This window comes from Lepus europaeus, chromosome 2, assembly GCF_033115175.1.
Source record: "Lepus europaeus isolate LE1 chromosome 2, mLepTim1.pri, whole genome shotgun sequence".
NCBI lineage: Eukaryota > Metazoa > Chordata > Mammalia > Lagomorpha > Leporidae > Lepus > Lepus europaeus.
In genome coordinates, this window is record NC_084828.1 from 94,844,421 (window position 1) to 94,866,333 (window position 21,913).

Consider the following 21,913-nt stretch of genomic DNA (forward strand, 5'->3'; position numbering starts at 1 on the left):
CTTTGCTTTGTGGAATAATCACATACTAGTAGCTACATTTAGAAGTGAATTGGGAAAAAAATGGGGGGCTGGGGTAGAGAAGCATAAGAAGCAAGGAGATGCATAAGACCTCAAATGACAAAGACAACATGAATAGGCTTGGCTAAATTTTCTCTTTCAAAAGATAATAAATAGCAAGTCTGAATAAGAGCCTCTGAGTTTGTCCTTCACTGCTTTGCCTCTTTCTCTACCTTTAATCGGTAGCATTTATCTATTATAAAGCAGCATTAAAACACACACACAGATACACACACACACACACACGAGTAAAAGTCCCAGAGCTCTCCATGGTGTTCGAATCACAACACCCCAAACAGACCCAGTGGAGCTGTTGAGGCGATAGCAAGGATCAAAAACTGGGAGCCCATCCACTGTCACAGCGAGGTCTGGGAACATGGCTTGAAATTAACTAATTTTGTTGAATCCTTCACTTTATTAATGGGGGGGGGGAGGAGCACAAACGATGATTTGCTAAGGCCCATGTGGCTAGGATGGACACCAGGACCCAGGTCTCCTGACCTCCAGTCTTGAGGCCATTTCCCTATCAGACATCCACATGGTCACACGTCCCTTTTCCCTTTGGGGACACTTAATGAGTCAGAATTGCAGAACAAGATGAATTTTCTGATGTCATTTAGGTGGGATAACTTGCAGTTATGAATTCTGATTTAATATTTTGACAAATTATTTTTATTAATATGCAATATTTACAAATGTGTTGAAATATTTCACTGTGCCCCACGAAGAGGTATAAGATAAATTTTTATTAAAGATTAAAGAGTCTTCATAAGCTATTCCTGATTACAACCATTGCTGTTTACTGCATCTCCCTGCATTTTTTCCCTATATAAAATAAGTACATGAATACACACACATTTGTGAGATTTCCTACCTAGTGGTTTTTTTTCCTATTACCGTATGTGAGCATTTCCCCAAGTTTTCAACTTGCTTCAACAATGAGAGCAGGAATGGCTGAATGGAGCTGCTACCTGGAGATGGATCATCTATGCACATAATTGCAAACAAGAAATACAGCTGTTGCCAGTATCTCACAATGATAAATAAAGCTTCAGTGAGCATTACTATACCTAAATCATTGAGTATTTCTGTGACTATGTCTCTGCGGTAAATTTCCAAGAATATAAATACCATGTGGAAAAGTGTGAATTCCATAAGGTGATCCACGCTTGCCCAGCTGCTTTCGAGGTGCAATGTGCCGCGGGCAGCAGCAGGAGGGCTTACTTAAACCCCATCTCATCACACTGTTCTCTCTGTCATTTCCAACTTGCTTAGCAACGATTAGTGTCTTTTAAAGCACTAATGGTTTTTCACTCATCAAGACTCAAAGGCGCTTGCAAGCGTACGCTGACTTTGCAATCCAGCAGTACTATTTCATGCATTTACTCAAGAAAAAGGAAAATGTCTCTGAGCGCTGTGGAGGCCCAAAGTGGAAATAACCCAAATCTCCATCAGCTGGTGAACGTGCAAACACACTGCACTGTCCTCACATTGCCAATGCGATTCAGTAATAAAAAGCAGCCAGATGTTAGCACAATGCCAACAGGGAACGGATTTTATGAGCACCAGGCAAGGTGGAAGAAGCCAGACAAAAGACTCTGTGTGTAATTCCACCCTATGACCTAAAAGACAGTGACGGAAAGCAGGTCAGTGGCTCGGGGGCAGGGAAGATGACTTTTACTGGAAAGAGGCATGAGAATTAAAGTAATGTAACTATACCTTGAGTGTGACATTGGTTACCCAACTGTAAATAAGCACCAAAAGTCCCCAAACTCTACACTTAAGATGGGCGCATTTATTTTGAATTACACCTCAGTAAAGGTGGAAAAATAGAAACTAAACAAAACATAAGGTAGAAAAGTTTAAGAAAAACAGCAAAGCAAAGCAAAAAGAATTTAAGAAATTGTGGGCAACTGTTTTCAATTTCACACACTTGCTTTCCATATTTATGTGTATTCATGCATACTATATGCAGCTATAATTATAAACTATATGTAAATTTATCTCACAACTTTACATATTTCCATGCAGTCTTCATGGTTATAATTTTGAAGAGCTATACCTAATTTTCCACAACCCAGAGCAGTTAACAGATGAATTACCAAGTTTTATAGCAAATGATGACACAATATTTGGATTGCACCAAGTGGACAAACTGTAATGTTGCTAGAACTAAACATTTGTAAGTTTCAAAAATTATAAAATTTTCAATTTAATGTTCAAAAAAATCCTAAAACCAAACTTTTTTTAAAAATTATTTATTTTATTTGAAAGGCAGAGTTACAGAGAGGCAGAGAGAGAGACAGAAAGGTCCTCCATCCGCTGGTTCACGCCCCAGATGGCCACAACATCTGGAGCTGCGGACTAGGGCCATCTTCTATTGCTTTCCCTGCTCATAGCAGAGAGCTGGATTGGAAGTGGAGGAGCCAGGACTTTTACCAGAGCCCATATGGGAGGCTGGCCCTACAGGCAGTGGCTTTACCTGCTATGCCACAGCCCGGCCCCCCAAAACTTAAACTTTTAAAATAAATAAAACACGGGGCTGGCACTGTGGCGCAGTGGGTTAAAGCCCTGGCCTGAAGCACCAGCATCCCATATGGGTGCTGGTTCTAGTCCTGGATGCTCTTCTTCCCATACAGCTCTCTGCTATGGCCTGGGATAGCAGTGGAAGATGGCCCAGGTCCTTGGGCCCCTGCACCCGTGTGGGAGACCTGAAGGAAGCTCCTGGCTCCTGGCTTTGGATCAGCGCAGCTCTAGCCGTTGTGGCCATTTGGGAAGTGAACCAGTGGGTGGAGGACCTCTCTCTGTCTCTACCTCTCTCTTTAACTCTTTCAAATAAATAAAATAAATCTTAAAAAAAAACATTAAAACCAGACCATCTCATAAATATACTAAACTATGATCCTCATCAATTTCTTTTTTTTTTAAAATTCATCCAACAGTATTTTCTGAAATTATTACAAAATCACTGATTGATTTGAAAGGCAGAGAGACAAATTGTGAGACAGAGTTCTCCCATTTGCTTGTTCACTCTGAAAATGTCCACAACAGCCAGAGATGGGCCAGGCTGAACCCAGGAGCTGAGAACTCAATGTGGTCTCTCCCCTGGGTGGTAGGGACCCAACAATATAAATCATCAGCATGTGCATTAGCAAGGAGCTAGAACTGAGAGCAGAGCTAAACCCAGTCTCAATTAGCAAGGAGCTAGAACTGGGAGAATTAAACCCAGGCACTCCGACATGGGATGTGGGTGTCTCAAGCTTCATCTTAACCGTTATACCAAATGCCCACCCCTTCATCTGCTTCTTAAAGTTAGTGCACTCTGTAATCAGAATCTAGGGGAATCGACTGAGCAAAGGAACTTCCTATTGATATTGAGACCTTTGCACACTAAAACCTCAGGTGGGAATGATGGGACATGGGTCTTTCCTGAGCCCAAACCAGTGATCCTGTAGGTAGGTACCTCCAAATGCCTTTGCTGAGAGCCAACCAAGTGACCTGGACAAAGCCCCAGGGCCTCTCAGGCAGCAGTGAGGAGATGTGGAGGAGCCCTTCTGGAAGCAGACAGGGCCTGTAGGACACTCGTTTCCCTGCGGGCAAAGACTCGCTGGTTCCCCTCGAAAGGCAGCAGTGTCTTCCCTCCACAGCCCCTTCCCAGTCCAGTGCTAGCTTTCACTGTGACACTGGCACAGTAACCTGGCAGAGCCACGAGAGAGACAATCTCAGGGAAGGTCTGATCTCTACCAGGGCCAACAGAAGAATGGCTTTTCAAACAAATAATGCAAACAACACACAGTCATTGCCAATCACTAAACAGAATAGCACACGTTCTGTTCTGCCTGTGGCCCCACACCCTTTCTCCTGTCATCTGGTAATGTATATTCTCTCCATCTTCCTCATTAAAAGCTGACAATTGGGGGGCCGGTACTGTGACATAATGGGTAAGGTCGCCACCTGCAGTGCCGGCATTCCATATGGGCGCGGGTTCAAGTCCGGCGTTCAAGTGGCTGCTCCACTTCTGATCCAGCTCTCTGCTGTGGCATGGGAAAGCAGTGGATGATGGCCCAAGTGCTTGAGCCCCTATACCCATGTGGGAGACCCGGAAGAAGCTCCTGGCTCCTGGCTTCAGATTGGCCCAACTCCAGCTACTAGGGCCAATTGGGGAGTGAACCAGAGGATGGAAGACCCCTCCCCTCGTGCCTCTGCCTCTCTGTAGCTCTGCCTTTCAAATAAATGAATAAATCTTTCTTTTTTTAAAAAAAGCTGATAATTGGGAGGTGGGGGGGGCTGGCACTGTGGCACAGCGGGTCAAGCCTCTGCTTGCAATGCTGCCAGCCCACGTTGGAGCGCCAGTCTGAGCCGCGGCTGCAGTGCTTCCCATCCAGCTTCCTGCTGGTGCACCTGAGAAAGCAGTGGATGATGGCTCAGGTGCTTGGGCCCTGCCATCCGTGGGGGAGACCCGGATGTAGCACCAAGCTTCTGGCTTCAGTGTGGCCCAGCCCCATGGCTGCAGCCATTTGGAGAGGTCTCTTTCTCTCTCTCTCTCTCTCTCTCTGTCCTATCTATCTTATCTTTTTTGTTTATCTCCCTGTTACTCTTTTGAACAAATAAATAAATCTTAAGAATAAAAATGTTAAAACTGGGTAGGCATCTGGCATAGTGGTTAAGAGGCAGAGGCCTGCAACCTATAGTAGAGGGCCTAGGTTCAAGTCCAGTTCTGCTCCTGATTTGAGCTTCCTGTTGGTCAGCTGGGGGTCAGCTGGTCATGGTTCAACCAGTTGGGTCCCTACCACACACATGGGAGACCTGGACTAAGTTCCTGTCTCCTAGCTTCCACCTGGTCCAGCAAGGCTATAGCAGGCATTTGAGGGGGTGAACCTGCGAAGAGGACATTTCTCTGTGTCTGTCTCTGCTTTTCAAAAAAAAAAAAAATCAAAACTGACAACCTTCATGAATTGAAAAAGTAGTTTAAAAGGAAGGAAAGAAAGAAACAAGTGAAATCTGTAGGACTGCCACACAAAGAACTCTGAAAGAATATAATGAGTCCATAAAGTTAGACCCAGGGAGAGGAACAGAGCTCAGCTGTTGACACGAGCTCCAGAGCCCACGGCTCTGCTGTGCTAATTACAGGGCTTGTCTTCAACACGCTGTTAGCTTGCTTACTGTTTTGGTGTTAATTCTATTTCTTAATTGGAAAAGCAGTCATGTGATTAGAAATCCTAAGGGTGCAGAAGGGTAAACAGTGAAAAGCCTCCCTCCAGCTGCACCTGCTGGCTGACCAGCCCCACTCCAGAGACAACATGGCCCATTTCTGTGACTTCCTATGGAAATGCTTTAGGCGTAGAGAAAGAGTTCCATGCACACACTCTGCCATAGAAACACTCTATCCTATTACCTCTTTTTGTTATATCAAAGGCAAACCACTACATACATCATTCACCATATCATGGAGCTCAGACCCTGTCATTACATATAATTTCTCGATCGCTTTTGAGCTCTATCTTATTCCCTCACATGATGTCCTGCAAAATGTTTAAGGAGCTTCTTATTACAATGGACATTTACTTTGTTTCCAATGTTGTGCTCCTCTTAATATTTTCCTCTCACCTAAGGACTCTCTGGGTGAGTTTGATAGTTTGTTCAACTGGGTCTGAATTCACTTCATCTTGGATCCCCAGCTTGAGTGCTGCACCTGCTGAAACACACCTTCCTAAAACAAAACAGAACATCATTACTCTTTCTAGTATGGAATGTTTTCTTTTCGGTACACAAATCTCTATCATTAAGTAAGACAAACAAGGGCCACACTGATTTTTCTAGTAGAAAGATCATGGCAGAGGTAACCAGAAAAATGGGGTTCAAGTTCTAGCTCTACTTTTTACCATCTGTGTGACCATGAAGAACTGTACCAGATTCACTATTTCCCTCTTGGTAAATGAGAATAATTCTGCTTATCCCAGTAATCCCAAGTATTAAGTGGGAATTACACACTTTTTATATTCCATGCACCTCTGCAGAAACATAAGAAATGACTGACATGGTGACAATAATAATAGAATAGTAGCAGTGCTACAAACTTTCACCTAGCCGTAGACAAAGATCAAGGTATAGTTGATTTTTTTGTTCTTTCATTTCTCTATTCTCTTCAAGGTAGGAAACTAATTCTATTATGAAGGAATCTGTAGGACGCACAATTTAATCTTTAGACCTTATAAAAGAGATGGCTAACATTTTTCGGTAATAGCATAGCCAAAAGAAGAGCTTAAATAATAATCTCATAGCTAGATTTACTTCGCCATCAGCGAAGTAAACAATAAGTAGAAAAAACCTCCCTTTCAGACCAAAGGGAAAGAAAGTTTTTAAGTGAGAATATAATTTTCCTCATGGGCATTGTCTACCTTAGAAAAACTACTACAGAACATGCCTGTGACTATAGACTTGCAGTTCAGGCCACCGAAGATTAGAGATGGGACTTGGGCACTCCCTTGACTTGCATCCTTTGGTCTGCTTTAACAAAACCCAGGAGGAAAAGAAAGCTAGGCATCAGAAGCAATGGGTGGCAGGCCTATTAATGGCTGATCTGTACAGTGATCTGCCCTCAAGGAGACCCAACAGGCCAGTCCACTGCAGTGGCTTTCAATGTGGTAAGCCTGGGCTTCAGCAGAAGTCAGCTTGTGAAGAGCCCTGGCAGCTCTGCCAAGAGTTGGATCACTGGAAATGGACCTGCCCTGGAGTTGAAGGATGCCCAGGTCAGAGCCACAGATCTTATTGGCTCTAAGCTGAAAAGCCCTTCACTCAGCCCAGCTTCCAAAGTGACCACCGCAGCTGAGGGGACAGCCAAGTAGGGTCAGCAACACTGCAGGCAGAACTGTAAATTTCTTGTTAGAGATGCCACCTGCCTTTACCTGGCCAGCTCTCCTCCCAGGCCAGCTAAGTAATGAAAGTCAACAGAGTGCCTTCCCCTAGGAGGTTCACACCTCCCTTAGGATATACCCCATGTGAAGAGATAGATAGGTCTGGGCCGCTTGGCTTACAAGGCCTAAAGCCCAACAGATTATTATCAAGCCCCTTCTGTCAGGTTCTATTTGCCTCTCAATCAGAAAACTTAATTGTGCTTAGACAGCACCTTTCTTAGCTCCTCTAATAATGACTCTGTCCTTTGTTCTAGACCCTGTCTAGCACACTTGGGCCTCATTTCTTTGTAATCATAACCTCTACTCTATCACCAATGGCTCTACTCCCAACCTGTGTGCACTGATGGTCCTCTTCCCCACTTAATGCTGTATAATTGTTCAAAATTTCTCTACAGACAAACCCCTCTACCTACAAAAGATGAGTGACTTTTCTCCCAGTCTTGGCTGGAATCAGCTTTCCAGTCAGTTGGGTGTTCCCCAATAAACCCTTTCCCTTAAAAAAAAAAAAAAAAAAAAGAGGGAGGTGCCTTTCTCTGAAGGGAGGAGAGAACTTCCACTTTGACTGTGACCTTGTGTAAATATGATCAGAGTCGGCAAACTCAGAAGGCTTCCATAGCCTTGGCAACTCATGATGGGAGCCTAGGGTGGTTACTGGCGCCATAAACTAGAGTGTCAATTTGTTGGGTCAACAACAGGAGTCACTGTGCACTTGCTCCTCATGTGGGATCTCTGTCCTTAGTGTGCTATACATTGTGATTTAATGCTGTAACTAGTACTCAAACAGTATTTTTCACTTTGTGTTTCTGTGTGGGTGTAAACTTTTGAAATCTTTACTTAATATATACTAAATTGATCTTCTGTATATAAAGAGAATTGAAAATGAATCTTGATGTGAATGGAAGGGGAAGAGGGAGCAGGAAAGGGGAGGGTTGCGGGTGGGAGGGAAGTTATGGGGGGGGGCATTGTAATCCATAAGCTGTACTTTGGAAATTTATATTCATTAAATAAAAGGTAAAAAAGAAGAGGTATAGTTGATTTAAAAAAGACAATTATCTTGGACCAGCGCCATGGCACAGTATGTTAACCCTCTACCTTTGGTGCTGGCATCCCATAAGGGTGTCAGTTCTAGTCCCGGCTGCTCCTCTTCCAGTCCAGCTCTCTGCTGTGGCCTGGGAGGGCAGTGGAGGATGGCCCAAATGCTTGGGTCCCTGCACCCGTGTGGGAGAATGGGAAGAAACACCTGGCTCCTGGCTTCAGATCAGCGCAGCTCCGGCCATTGTAGCCATTTGGGGGAGTGAACCAATGGAAGGAAGACCTTTCTCTCTGTCTTGCCCTCTCACTGTCCGTAACTCTACCTCTCAAGTAAATAAATAAAATCTTTAAAAAATAAAGTAAAAATAAAAGGACAATTCTCAAATATAAGTATAGTTAAATAGATCAGGAAAAATATTATCAATGAGGTTTGCATGATATAAAACACAACCAGAGTTACACAGGACAGATGAGGGGACTTTTGCCATTTTTTGAACACTCAGCTCCCTGACCCTTTCCTTAGTGTGTGGAATTGCCACTGAGTGAGTCTGGGAGCCCTGCCTGCATCTCTACAAGTCAAAATGGAAGCAGAGATGATCAGACCGCCAGCTGTAAACACGTGGTTTGATCTGCATAGCTGAAGCAGGGAGTGGAGTCATAAGCACCCCCACCCACAGAATCAGGAGGATGTGACACAGCTGGCTTTCTTGTCAGTACCATCCTGTCCACTGAAGTGCCACCATCAGTCAGTCCCACCCACAAGCTCAGGCTGTGCTGGAAGCTCGGTGTTCCTCATGCCGCCCTCAGTGCAAGCCGACCAGAGCCATGGTCCGGGGCCGTGGGAGGAGCCGAGCACAGACCTCCACCAGGGGGAGCCCAAGGCTTCTCTTCTTTCCGGTGTGTCATCACCATTTGTCCCAATGTTCTTCAAGGTTTCTTTTCCAACCTTTAAAAACTTAGTTTCCAGAAGGAACCTTTTCAAGATGTCATTCTAAAATCCCCCCTGTAATCGAACAGATGAATCAAAACAACAGGTGCACGGTTCTAACATTAGATTTCTTCTAATTCACGGTGACCTTTCTGTGCAAATCAAAAAACACATCCCACTCTGCCGGCTGCACCACTGCTCTCCATCATGTTAAACAGTGATATTTCCTGAAGCAGTGCCTTGGGAAAAGGCCAGTCCTACTTCACTACATTTCTTTTTGTTAAAGATGCCAGTTTCCGCTCAGATTTCTCCCAGGATTCCCTTGCCTTTCAGACTTAACTGCAAATGGGATTACAAAGTTCCTAGATATTTGCACACAGGCTTTAATTTCTGTAAACCTTAGGAGCTCCACATTCATTTCCCAACACTATGATGTCTCCCGTTATTTTATGCTTCTTCATTTCCATCCTAGTTTGTCTTCTGCAGAATAACCTGTCTCACGTGCTTAGAATTTCTGTAGCCTACTGGAGTATGAGCATCCTCTTACGAATTCTCTATTAGGCATGTAAAATAGTTCACAGTTCTTTAAAATGTACTTATCATGCCAATGTAAATTAAAGCAATTTCTAACTGAATTTATTGAAGAAATGAAATTCAATACTTGTAGTTTTTCTAACACTCCCTTCATAGTTATCTATGTGATTTTTAATATCACTCTCATATTTAAAAGAAAAAATGCACATAAATTCATAGTATTTTCTAATTTGCCTCATATACATAGTTTTCTACCATGGTTTCAGAATATACACACTACTATGAACAATTCTCAAACTTTTCAGGTTTTAGGATCCTCTGCACTCCTAAATAGTATACAGAATTCCAAACAGCTTTACTTTGATAAAAATTAAAACTGAAGACTTAGGAAATGATTTTCCATTAATTCATTTAAAATAATTCTGATGGGGCCCAGCATTGTAGCTCAGCAGGTTAAACTGCTGCTTGCAATGTAGACATCCCATGCTGGAGGACCAGTTCGAGTCCCGCGGCTGCTCCACTTTTGATCCAGCTCCCTGCTAACATGCCTGAGAAAGCAGTGGAGGATGGCCCAAGTGCTTGAAATCCTGCCACCCACGTGGGAGACCCAGATGGAGTTCCAGGCTCCGTACTTCAGCCTGGCCCAGCCTTAAGCTGGGATGTAGGTGTTCCCAGCTAGTGGCTTAATCACCAAACCAAATGCCCATCCTTCTACAAAGTTCAGTTACTTTCATATTTACAAAAATGTTTTAATTGGTAAAGAGTGCATTGCTGAAATCCGGTCATTTGCAACAAAATGGAGGAATCTGGAAAACATTATGTTGAGTGAAATAAGCCAGTCCCAAAGGGACAAATATCATATGTTCTCCCTGATCGGTGACAACTAACTGAGCACCAAAAAGGAAACCTGTTAAAGTGAAATGGACATTATGAGAAATGGTGACTTGATCAGCCCTTGCCTTGACTACTGATGAACAACTTAATACGTTATCCCTCTTAGTATTTTTTTGTCTGTTCTACTTAATACTATTGGTTTAATTCCGTAATTAATACACAGTTATTCTTAAGTGTTGAAACTTAACTGAAAAGTGATCACTGTTAAATATGAGTGGGAATAAGAGAGGGAAGAGATGTACAATTTGGTACATGCTCAAGCTGACTTGCCCCAAACGGTAGGGTTAGAAACATACCAGGGGATTCCAATTCAATCCCATCAAGGTGGCATGTACCAATGCCATCTCACTAGTCCATTTGATCAATTTCTGTTCACAATTGATCATAATGATAGGACTAAGAATCAAAGGGATCACATAAACAAGACTAGTGTCTGCAAATACTAACCAACAGAACAAAAAAGGGAGAGAATGATCCAACATGGGAAGCGGGATACACAGCAGACTCATAGAACGGCAGATGTCCTAAACAGCACTCTGGCCTCACAATCAGCCCTTAAGGCATTCGGATCCGGCTGAAAAGCCCATGAGAGTATTTTAGGCATGGAAGCCAAGACACTCTGGCAAAAAAAAAAAAAAAAAAACACTAAATGAAAAATCTCTGGGAGTGAGATCACAGTGGAAAGAACAGGTCATCAAAGAAGGAGGTACCTTTCTCTGAAGGGAGGAGAGAACTTCCACTTTGACTATGACCTTGTCTAAATATGATCAGAGTTGGTGAACTCAAAAGGCTTCCATAGCCTTGGCAACTCATGACAAGAGCCTAGGGTGATTACTGATGCCATAAACAAGAGTGTCAATTTGTTAAGTCAACAACAGGAGTCAGTGTGCACTTACTCCTCATGTAGGATCTCTATCCTTAATGTGCTGTACATTGTGATTTAATGCTGTAACTAGTACTCAAACAGTATTTTTCACTTTGTGTTTCTATGTGGGTGCAAACTGTTGAAATCTTTACTTAATATATGCTAAACTGATCTTCTGTATACAAAGAGAACTGAAAATGAATCTTGATGTGAATGGAAGGGGAGAGGGAGCAGGAAAGGGGAGGGTTGTGGGTGGGAGGGAAGTTATGCGGGGGGGGGAGCCATTGTAATCCATAAGCTGTACTTTGGAAATTTATATGCATTAAATAAAAGTTAAAAAAAAGAGTGCATTGCTTTACATTTTTGAAATTTTATGTAGGATATAGTCTAAAAGAAGACAGTTGCATTCTCCCACCTGTTCCTGTATTCGATCTGTTGTCATATCACATGGCAAATAATATCCTGTGGACAACTCCACTCTACACTTTTGAATGAATATGAACAAGGCAGGTTCTTATAATTACAAAGAGTTTTCAGCACATGGGCTCTATTGTGGTCTTATGTACATCTAAGAGTACGTGGATCACATTTTAGGAACCTTTAGTTTCTCTGTCTCTCAAATCAATTAATCAATTTTTGGAAATTATTATTATTTTAAAGATATATTTATTTATTTGAAAGGCAGAGTTACAGAGAGAGAGAGAGGGAGAGGTAGAAAGCAGAGAGAAATCTTCCATCTGCTGGTTCGCTCCCCAGGTGGCTGCAACAGCCAAGTTTGGGCCGATCCAAGGCCAGCAGCCTCTTCTAGGTCACCCACATGGGTGCAGGGGCCCAAGCACTTGGGCCATCCTCCGCTGCTTTCCCAGGCCATGGCAGAGAGCTGGATTGGAAGAGGAGTAGCCAGTACATGAACCAGTGCCCATATGGGATGCCGGCACCACAGGAGGAGGCTTAACCTACTATGCCACAGTGCTGGTCCTAGAAATTATTTTTAAAAGAACGTTTATAGTGTTTAGTCCATCTGAATGGCTAAGTCTGTCTTTGAGGTTAAGATACCAATTGAGAAACACAAGCCCCAGTGGGAGTGCTTGAGTGTGATACCCAGCTCTGGCTCCTGACCCTAGTATCCTGCTAATGCAAACCCTGGGAGGCAGTGCTGGTGGATCAAATAATGAAGGTTCCACCATCCCTGTGGAAGACTTGGACTGAGTTCCCAGCTTCTGGCTCAGCCCCTCAGCTGTTGTTATGTAGGGAATGAACCAGTGGTCTGTCTCTCACTCTTTTTGCCTCTAAAATAAATAAATGTTAACATTTTAAAATACTCTCTTTTTTAAAGTTTTATTTATTTATTTGAAAGTCAGAGTTACACAGAGAGAGAAGGAGAGGCAGAGAAAGAGAGAGGTCTTCCATCTGCTGGTTCACTCCCCAGCTGGCCGAAAACAGCCAGAGCTACGCTGATCCGAAGCCAGGAGCCAGGAGCTTCTAGGTCTCCCACACAGGTGCAGGGGCCATCTTGTACTGCTTTCCCAGGCCATAGTAGAGAGCTGGGTCAGAAGTGAAGCAGCCAGGTCTCCAACCGGCACCCATTTAGGATGCAGGCACTGCAGGCGGTGGCCTTACCCACCACGCCACAGCGCTGGCCCCTAAAAATACTCTTTAAAAGAAAGAGTCCCTGATTTCTGGTCAGCTTAGCTCTGACCATTGCAGCCTTTTGGGGAGTGAACAAGTGGTTGAAAACCTTTCTTTTTTTTTTAATTTTTTTTTATTTTTTATTTATTTATTTATTTATTTATTTTTGATTTGCCAGGTAGAGTTACAGACAGTGAGACAGAGAGAAAGGTCTTCCTTCTGCGGGTTCACTCCCCAAATACATCGATCTGAAGCCAGGAGCCAGGCACTTCCTCCTGGTCTCCCATGCGGGTGCAGGGGCCCAAGTACCTGGGCCATCCTCTACTCCCTCCCGGGCCACAGCAAAGAGACCAACTGGAAGAGGAGAAGTCGGGACCAGAACCGGCGTCCATATGGGATGCCGGTGCCACAGGCAGAGGATTAACCAAGTGAGCCACGGCGCTGGCCCTGGAAGACCTTTCTCTCTGTCTCTCTCTCACTCTATAATTCTACCTCTAAAACAAATAAATAAAATTTTTTTTAAAAAAAATTATTTTGGCTGCTATTTCAATTTGAAGCAGTGTTCTTAGTTAATATTTTATTTTCTAGTTTAGAGTAATGTAAATTGTGTGTGATCCCGTGAGGCTGCCTGCCCTGCCCATGCAGGAAGTTGAGAAGGCATGGCGCGCCATGCCTCCCGGGAGGGACCCTACAACGGGGCTGCTGGCAAGAAGCGGGAGCCCCAGGCACATTTCCCCCAACCCCCGACTTCTGCCAATAAGGTAAACTGCTCCCGGGTATGGCCCAGGCCCACCTGGAAAGCTACACTAGCTACATGACCTTCAAGCAGATTGGAGAGGCATATCAGTGCCAGTGTCGGTTCTGTCCTATAAAATTAGCGTTGCCCTGAATTAGTGACGCCCCTTCTACCTGCCCCTTAAAAGTGTTTGTAGTCGTTAATAAAGACAGACACATTCACCAAGCCTGTCCCCAGTGCTTCTAGTGGAAGAACACCACCACCCCACTCTCGCAAGACAAGTCCACAGTAGATTCTCTAAAATATTTCATTCCCCTTAAATCTTTTCAGGAGAGTCACATTTTCATCTCGTTTTTCAATATTTTAGCTTTGAGGTTGTTTAAGTTTAAGGTTTTTATGTTTGGATCATGGAGCACTATATGCTGATAATTTATCATCACTGCCTGGGAGCTCTGAGATGCTCAGACTAAAATTCACCCCCAACACGTTGTCTAAAGAAAAGTCACCTGGACCCACATCTAAAAGGCAGGCAATGCCACTCCCCACTTCCCTCCCAGCATTGCAGTGGTAAGGTGCATATAGATAGCAGATGTAGATGAGAAGGCTGGCCTGCCCTGAGAATGAACGCGAGGAGACTCATCAGGGCAGGCAAGGCTGTACGTGCACAACCAGGCGCCTGATCCCTGCCTGCAGCCTGCCTCACCCGCAGAAACACGGTGAGGCCCAGTGTTAGGCCGCTACAGTCAGCCTGACTCCCCTCCTTCCCTCACAACATCCTGTTGGCTCCCCGCCAAAATGTGTCCTCGAACTGACCATGATCAGCCCGGCTCCCACGCAGTCAAGTCCTCCTCACGTCTCCCTTGGATTATTCTAGCAGCCTTCTAACCTGTCCCTGATTTCTGTCCTTGCCGCCAGTTAGTGTCTTTTCAACAGCCAAGCGAGGAATTTTTAAAACACGTAGGGGAGAACATGTTACTCCTTTGCTCAAATACTCCAAAGTCTTTCTACCTCTTTCAGAAGAAAAGCCAAAGCTGTTTCAATACCTTTCAAGGCCTGGCCCGATGTGATTTCATCCCTCATGACTGTAGCTACACTGACCTTGCTGCTCTTTCAACTTCCCAAGCATGCCCCCAGCTGCAGGGCTTTTATTTGCTATTTTCTCTGCATGTTGTGTTTCCCTTCAGATACTTGGAATTGAAAAAAATTCAGTCGTTTCCACATTAAAACTTGAAACCTTGGCTTGAAATTTATGGCTTTAATTCTTACTTACATTGCAATTTCTAAAGTGGCTCTGAATATATTGTACCCGATATGAACATGGGTGTCTACAAATAGTGACTGGACCGATAATAAAACCCAGAATCTGATGAGCATTTGCGCACACGCATTTGGAAGGCTCTCACATTCAATCTTCCTGGGACACTCGAGAGGCTCTCCGGGAGTCTCTCTCTCTCCATTTTGCAGGTGAGGGAACTGAGAGTCAAGAGGTGACAGGATCCTCTTCAGGTTACACGGGTAGTGAGTGGTCAGGCCAGCGGCTCTGTGAATCCTGGGCCAGTTCCCCATGCTGATTGGGACAGTTACTGGCAAGGTTTGTACTGACCTGAGGTAATTAAGTCAAGTGCGGCAGGAACCCCAATGAGTCTGGGGAGAAGCTGCGTTCCTCTTCCACCAGGAAGAAGTCCTAGTGTGACTTCTAGGAGGCCGACTCGAGCCTGTGAAAGATGGAAGGCATAGAGGCCATTACTGCTCTGGTTAAGGCAGCATTCCCCTGGATTTCCTACACCCTGAACAACACTGTTTCACTGGATTCACAAGATTTCTGCAGAGCAAATTAGCGCTCACCCTCTCCTACCAGTGCACGCCCTCTCCTGCAGTGAACAACATAAGCGAAGCTATGCTGTCCCCATCCTCACAATGAAACACATCTCTAGCTTCCAATACACTTTTCTTCTCAGGAACCTGTCCCTGAGAGCAAAATAAATCTCCAGGATCACCTTCCAGGAGTCTTGCCACAGCCAGGAGCACAAGAAAGTGCAAAGACAATCCACAGAACAGGAGAGAAGATTTGCAAATTATACATGTGATGAAGGATGGCTTATATCTAAAATATTGAAGGAACTTCCAGAACCCAGTAATAGATCTGAATGGACATTTCTCTAAAGAAGAAATAAATGGCCAATAAGCACATGGATATCTGCTCCTTATCATCAGCCATCAGGAGAATGCAAGTGAAAATCATAAGATTATACTTTACACCTACTAAGATGGCTGTAACAGAAACAATAAAGATGGTGGAGAATTTGAGAAAAATAAAAAGCCTCATAGACTGCTGATGGGAATATACAACTGTGCAGACACACTGAAAAGAGTCTGCCAAGGCTAATCAGAGTCACCACATGACCCAGTGAGGTCTCTCCAAGTATATTTCTCTCAAGAGAAATGCACACAGGAATTTTGTATTTGATTTTTATAGCCTTTTCATAAAAGTCAAAAACATCAAAACAATCCATGTGTCCATCAACTAATGAATGGATAAGCAAAATGTTGGGGTATGCATAGAACAGAATATTATTCTGCCGTAGAAAGAAATGAAGAACTGATTTATGCTACAACATGAAAACATTATGCTAAGAAATCAGTCACAAAACACTACTTATATCATTCCCATTATAAAAAATACTCAGATTAGGCAAATCTACAGATATAAAAAGTAGATTAGTGGCTGTCTAAGACTTGGGGGAAGAATGGGAGGGAGAATAACTGCTACAGGACACCAAGTTCTTCTTGGGGGTGGTGAAACACTCTAAAACAAAACATGATCATGGCTGCTCGACTCTGTGAATGTACGCATATGCCATTGAATTGTGCACTTTAAGTAGGTGAGTTATGTGGTATGTGAATTATATTTCAATAAAATTCTTATAAAAATAAAGATTTAGACAGCAACCTCGGCCCGGACAAGAGAGAGGAGAGGAAGCTTGAGTGCTGTACCACAACGCTTTCCTTGGCTATTTAAAACTGGTCAAAGCTCTGCTATTTACAGGCGTGAGGGTTGGAGGAGGAGCAGACTTCAGTGTAGATCGCCAGGCTGTGCTAACGACAATTCCAAACACCTCCATCTCTCACACAAGATGCCTTCCTAACAATGACCATTCTTTCTGCCACTGTTCATCCTAGCACCTGTTTCTCCACTCGGCATGCAGAAGTGGAGCACTTCAGATATACACGTGTCATTATGCATACTTTTTTTTAACAACTAAAGAGAAAAACCACAGAGATAAGGGTAAATTATGATAGACCTGTAGGATATAACACAATACAGCCATTTTAAGTGATATTTTAAAAAAGAATACTTCTAACAAGATTAACAGAAATTCTCATCAGTAACCATGGAGGCCAGAAGGCATGAAATGTCATATTCAACATGCTGACAGAATACAGCTGTCAACAAAGAATTCTAGATTCATCAAGACCTTTCTTTGAAAATGAAGGCAAAATTAATACCTCTCCAGATTAACAAAAGTTAATGTATTGCTAGCAGATATGCCCTATAAGAAATCTTTCATGCTATAGTGAAAGCACACTAGATAGACATTAAATTGAACTAATATGAAGAAATAAAGAATGCTAGTAATAGAGTTATCTGTCTTAAATATAAAATATAGTGCTAATGTTATTTTTCTTTGTAATTTCCCTTTTGTTATTTGATTAGAAGACCATGACATAAATCATTACTTACAAATCTATGTTATGGGCACACAGCTATAAACATAAAATTTGTCATAGTATCAGCATAATGGGGCAGGCAACTTAGGTATAAGGCATCACATTTTTACATATTATTGCAATTATGTTGGTATTCACCAAAACTAGATTCTTATATAAATTAAGATGTTAATTGTAATCACTATGGCAACCTCCATCTTAGAAAGCAACTAAAAAACATATAGTAAAAAAACAAGAAGAGAATTCAAAGGATACATGGAAAATATGTATTTAACATGAATGAAAGCAATATTGTAGCAACTGAGGAACAAAAAAGACATAAAGCACAGATAAAAAATGGGAAGATGGTACAAGTAAGTCCTCCTCTCAGTCACTACATTAAATGTAAATGGATTTAATTCTTGAATAAAAGATAGAGATTGACATGATAAAGAATATGTAATAATGGGAAGAGTCCCATACTAGCATAAAAATAGAGTAACCTAAATACAATAAATATATATGTAGTTTTGGGGGCAGGTGGGGGAGGGCAAGAAAGGAAAAGAAACATAAGAAAAAGACCAGAAGGAAATATAACAGAATGTTAATAGTGATGATTTCTACATTCTGAGTTTATGATCATTTTAGTTTATGCTTTTATACTTTCTTGTATTTTCAAGTCTAGTATAATCATGAATATTACTTCTATTAGAAAAATATTTCACTTTCAAAAAAGTTACCATATTACATTTGGTGATACACACTGGCATTACAGATCCCATTCTATATGCCCAGAAACATTCTATACTTCCAGAAACAAAAGCATTTACTAGTTTTATGTTATTGAGCATTAGGAATTTGTCTTCTTAGGTACTGATATTACAAAGGACTATAAAAATGAAATCTTAGAGATGACAAATTGGAATTTAAGTAAGTATGAATACTCAGAGATGATGGTCAAACTATTTAACACCTCATATTAAGCATGATCAGTGAAATTTGATGTGAGCTGAGGTACTGGAGGAGAGTCCTGGGGGCCCCCTACTGACCCAGTAGTTCCCATTTAGTTGGTGGATCATAGGGAGGCCCTAGGGCTAAGGTCAGTGGGAATAAAAGGACAATAAAAGGATAGGGCTGAGAGTAGCAGCTATTTATCAATCAAAATGAAAGTATTTCAATATAGTAACAATCAGTACCACTGTACTCATATAGTCAACAGCTAAACACCAACATCAGAGATACCAAGAGTTGTTAGACAGTAAGCTAACCAGTAAAAATGATTCCCTCTGATGCATATGATACACTTAGATCCTGCGCTAAAGAAAAGCCACACATCTGAATCCCCACATGGAGCCTCAGTTGTTACCTGTGCATGGGCAATCCTATAGTGACATCCCAGGGCCAGCTCCAGTCCTCCTCCCAAGGCCACGCCCTGGATAGCTGCCACCACGGGCTTCTCATTTCTCGACAATTCATCTACTAAATGTCCCAACCCGAAGCCAGAGCTCCTAGGAGCCTGGAAGCTGTGGATATCAGCACCTAAGGACACAAGACAAGGAGAAATAAAGGTTCAGAAAGACTTGGACTTTGTCACATAACCACAGGCAACTGATCACTCTTAGGAAGTCTCAGACCTCTTGTGGTTGGAGACACAAGAAAGGAACAAGTTAGCTTTGAAAATATAGGATGATATGAGAACAAAATCCTCAAGTCTTTATCAGGTATCCTGTAATCTTCTAAACTCTGTTATTCCATATGATAGTTAGCAATCCCAACCTTACAAAAATTTAAAATTCTCTGAAGGTGAGTAGGGATTCTCTTCCAAAGACCACCATGCTAAGATTGAGTCATTTCCTCCCATTTTTTTGACAGCTACTGCTTTGAATCAGGTTTTTGTGTAGACATTTTATGATCAATAAAAGTAACATTTATTGCTTTTCTTGATTATAAAAATAACATACGATAAAAATACCATAAAATGTACAAAACCATATAGAACTATGAATTAGCCAAAATTTCAAATTGTTATCTCTGTGTATTGACGTAAATATCAACATAAATATCAACACACAGAAATAACAGTTTGAAATGTTTACTACTTCATAGTTCTTTCCCCATGTATATATGTAAATGACTCTAATCTTGAATAAGTCATTTTTGTCTCGATACCATCTTAAATGACTTGTGTGAGAATTAAATGGGAGTTTAATACATATATGTAATAAATAAAGCATACTGTAAAATTGTTTTTGATATTTTCCCCATTACCTATTCTTTGAAAACTTCAGCTTGGGCCACATTTCATGGTGAGCTGATTCTCTGTTTTTTCTTCTCAAAGAAAGCTCAATCAGTGCCACTGAGGAAAGACTGAGTTTCCAATTCAACCAATCCTATACATTTTATTTATGTTCCTATTAATTTTCAAAAGTATTAAACAGGAGAGAAGGGAAATGCAAATAACTGCAACAGATACAGGTGCAGAGATTCAAGCTGAGAGGGTGCACTGGCAGTGGAAAGGCCACAGAGCTTAAGGAAATGTTTTCTCCTCTCAATGCTGTCGGGTACAGAGAGCTGGAGGCTGCGGTGAGCGCTGACTCCAGCTTACAGCCTCCTTGACCACAGGAGGTCTTTCTGCTTTGAGAGATTAACACACACACACACACACACGCTCGTCACAAAATCATGTTTGTGACTTCTGACCAGCTTTTCAAAGAAACTGAGGACATGGAATCAATCACACTATATATATAGACAGGTAGAGTTATAGAAAGTGAGAGAGAGACAGAGAGAATGGTCTTCCTTCCGTTGGTTCACCCCCCAAATGGCCGCCACTGTGCTGATCCGAAGCCAGAAGCCAGGTGCCTCTCCTGGTCTTCCATGTGGGTGGAGGGGCTCAAGCACTTGGGCCATCCTCCACCGTCCTCCCGGGCCACAGCAGAGAGCTGGATTGGAAGGGGAGCAACCAGGACTAGAACCCAGCGCCCATATGGGATGCCAGCGCCACAGGCAGAGGATTAACCAAGTGAGCCACGGCGCTGGCCCCAAGACTAGGATTTCTAATACTGTTCCCATTTACCTATGAATGGAACACCTATGATGGGCTGGTCCAAGGCAGATTAAAGTTGAATAAGGCCAAGCCCCCTTACTTTTTTTTTTTTTTTTTTGACAGGCAGAGTTAGTGAGAGAGAGAGACAGAAAGGTCTTCTTTCCATTGGCTCACCCCCTAAATGGCTGCTACGGCCAGCGTGCTGCACTGATCCGAAGCCAGGAGCCAGGTGCTCCTCCTGGTCTCCCATGCGGGTGCAGGGCCCAAGGACCTGGGCCATCCTCCACTGCCCTCCCGGGCCACAGCAGAGAGCTGGACTAGAAGAGGAGCAACTGGGACAGAACCGGCGCCCCAAGGCCCCTCCCTCTTGTAGTTCAGGCTGGGACAGGCTTTTCTAAATCTGATCGCCTTACCAGGTCCTCACAGTTAGTTCATCAAGTACCCAGAAGCCAGTCTGGAAATTTCAGAGGAAAAAAACAATGGAATACTTCTTTTCACTGAGGTTTCATGAACTTTCAAAATTATTAAGGATTACTCTTTCTTTTTTTTCTTTATTTATTTGAAAGGCAGAGTTCCAGAGAGGCAGAGGTATATATAGAGAGAGTGTCTTCCATCCACTGGTTCACTCCCCAGATGGCCGCAATGGCCGGAGCTGCACTGATCCGAAGCCAGGAACCAGGAGCTTCTTCCGGGTCTCCCACATGGGTGAAGGGGCCTAAGGACTTGGGCCATCTTCTACTGCTTTCCCAGGCCATAGCAGAGAGCTGGATGGGAAGCGGAGTAGCCGGGACTGGAACAGGCACCCATATGGGATGCCGGCACTGCAGGCGGCAGCTTTACCTGCTGTGCACAGCGCCAGCCCCAAGGATTACTTTCATGAGTAGTCATTCACCTCTTGAAAACAAAACCAAGTCCCTACTACTAGTACAGTACTGACTGCTTTGGGCTCTAAAAACAGGCAGGTGCCGTCAACAGCCCTATGTCACCAACAGCCCTATGTACGCGCTTCTGGGCACCAACAATCAACAATAGCCTCCTGCAAGCGACCAGTACTTACAGGTGACATCAAAGTCTAAGACTTGCAAATCCCTGAGCTCCGCCTTGCCTCCAAACTCTGTGTAAGATCACTGACCGTTCTCCCAGAGGAGACTGTGCAGGACGTAGCTCTCCCCTCCTACAGCGAGAGCCACGGTCTGTTTAAGATGTTGTCTCTCTCTAGATACTGTTCTCCAGGAGACCACCTCTGCCATGGACTCCCAGCAACCTTGACCACCTCCACAAAGGTCAGCAGGCAAGGCTGACCTGTTCCCCAGATGGCCTGGGATTCCTGCCGGAGCAAGGAGAGATAATAAGCATGGCGTGGAGCAGTGTTGAGGCAGCTTCTCATCTCCTCTATCTGGTCACCGGCCACTTCTCATCTAGTTCCCTTGTTTCAATTGAAGGATGGACTTGCTGCCTTCTGCCTGCTCCTTAGGATCCAGCCATAAGCTTCCGTACATCTGAAAAGACATTTGGCAGTAGTTTAAATCTGGCTCGACAACAGGGCAGAGACTTGGTTTATGCAACTGAG

At 43.2% G+C, this 21,913-nt stretch overlaps 1 protein-coding gene across 1 annotated transcript in view; it reads right to left on the minus strand.

The window, feature by feature from the left end:
• Positions 1-21,593, minus strand: part of LOC133751379 (peroxisomal bifunctional enzyme-like) — a 56,495-nt gene extending 34,902 nt beyond the window's left edge. The window contains 4 exon segments of the mRNA XM_062181399.1: positions 5,673-5,767; positions 15,193-15,304; positions 18,664-18,836; positions 21,476-21,593. Of these exon segments, the coding sequence (XP_062037383.1) occupies positions 5,673-5,767; positions 15,193-15,304; positions 18,664-18,836; positions 21,476-21,593 (498 nt within the window).
• Positions 21,594-21,913: the final 320 nt, after the last annotated feature.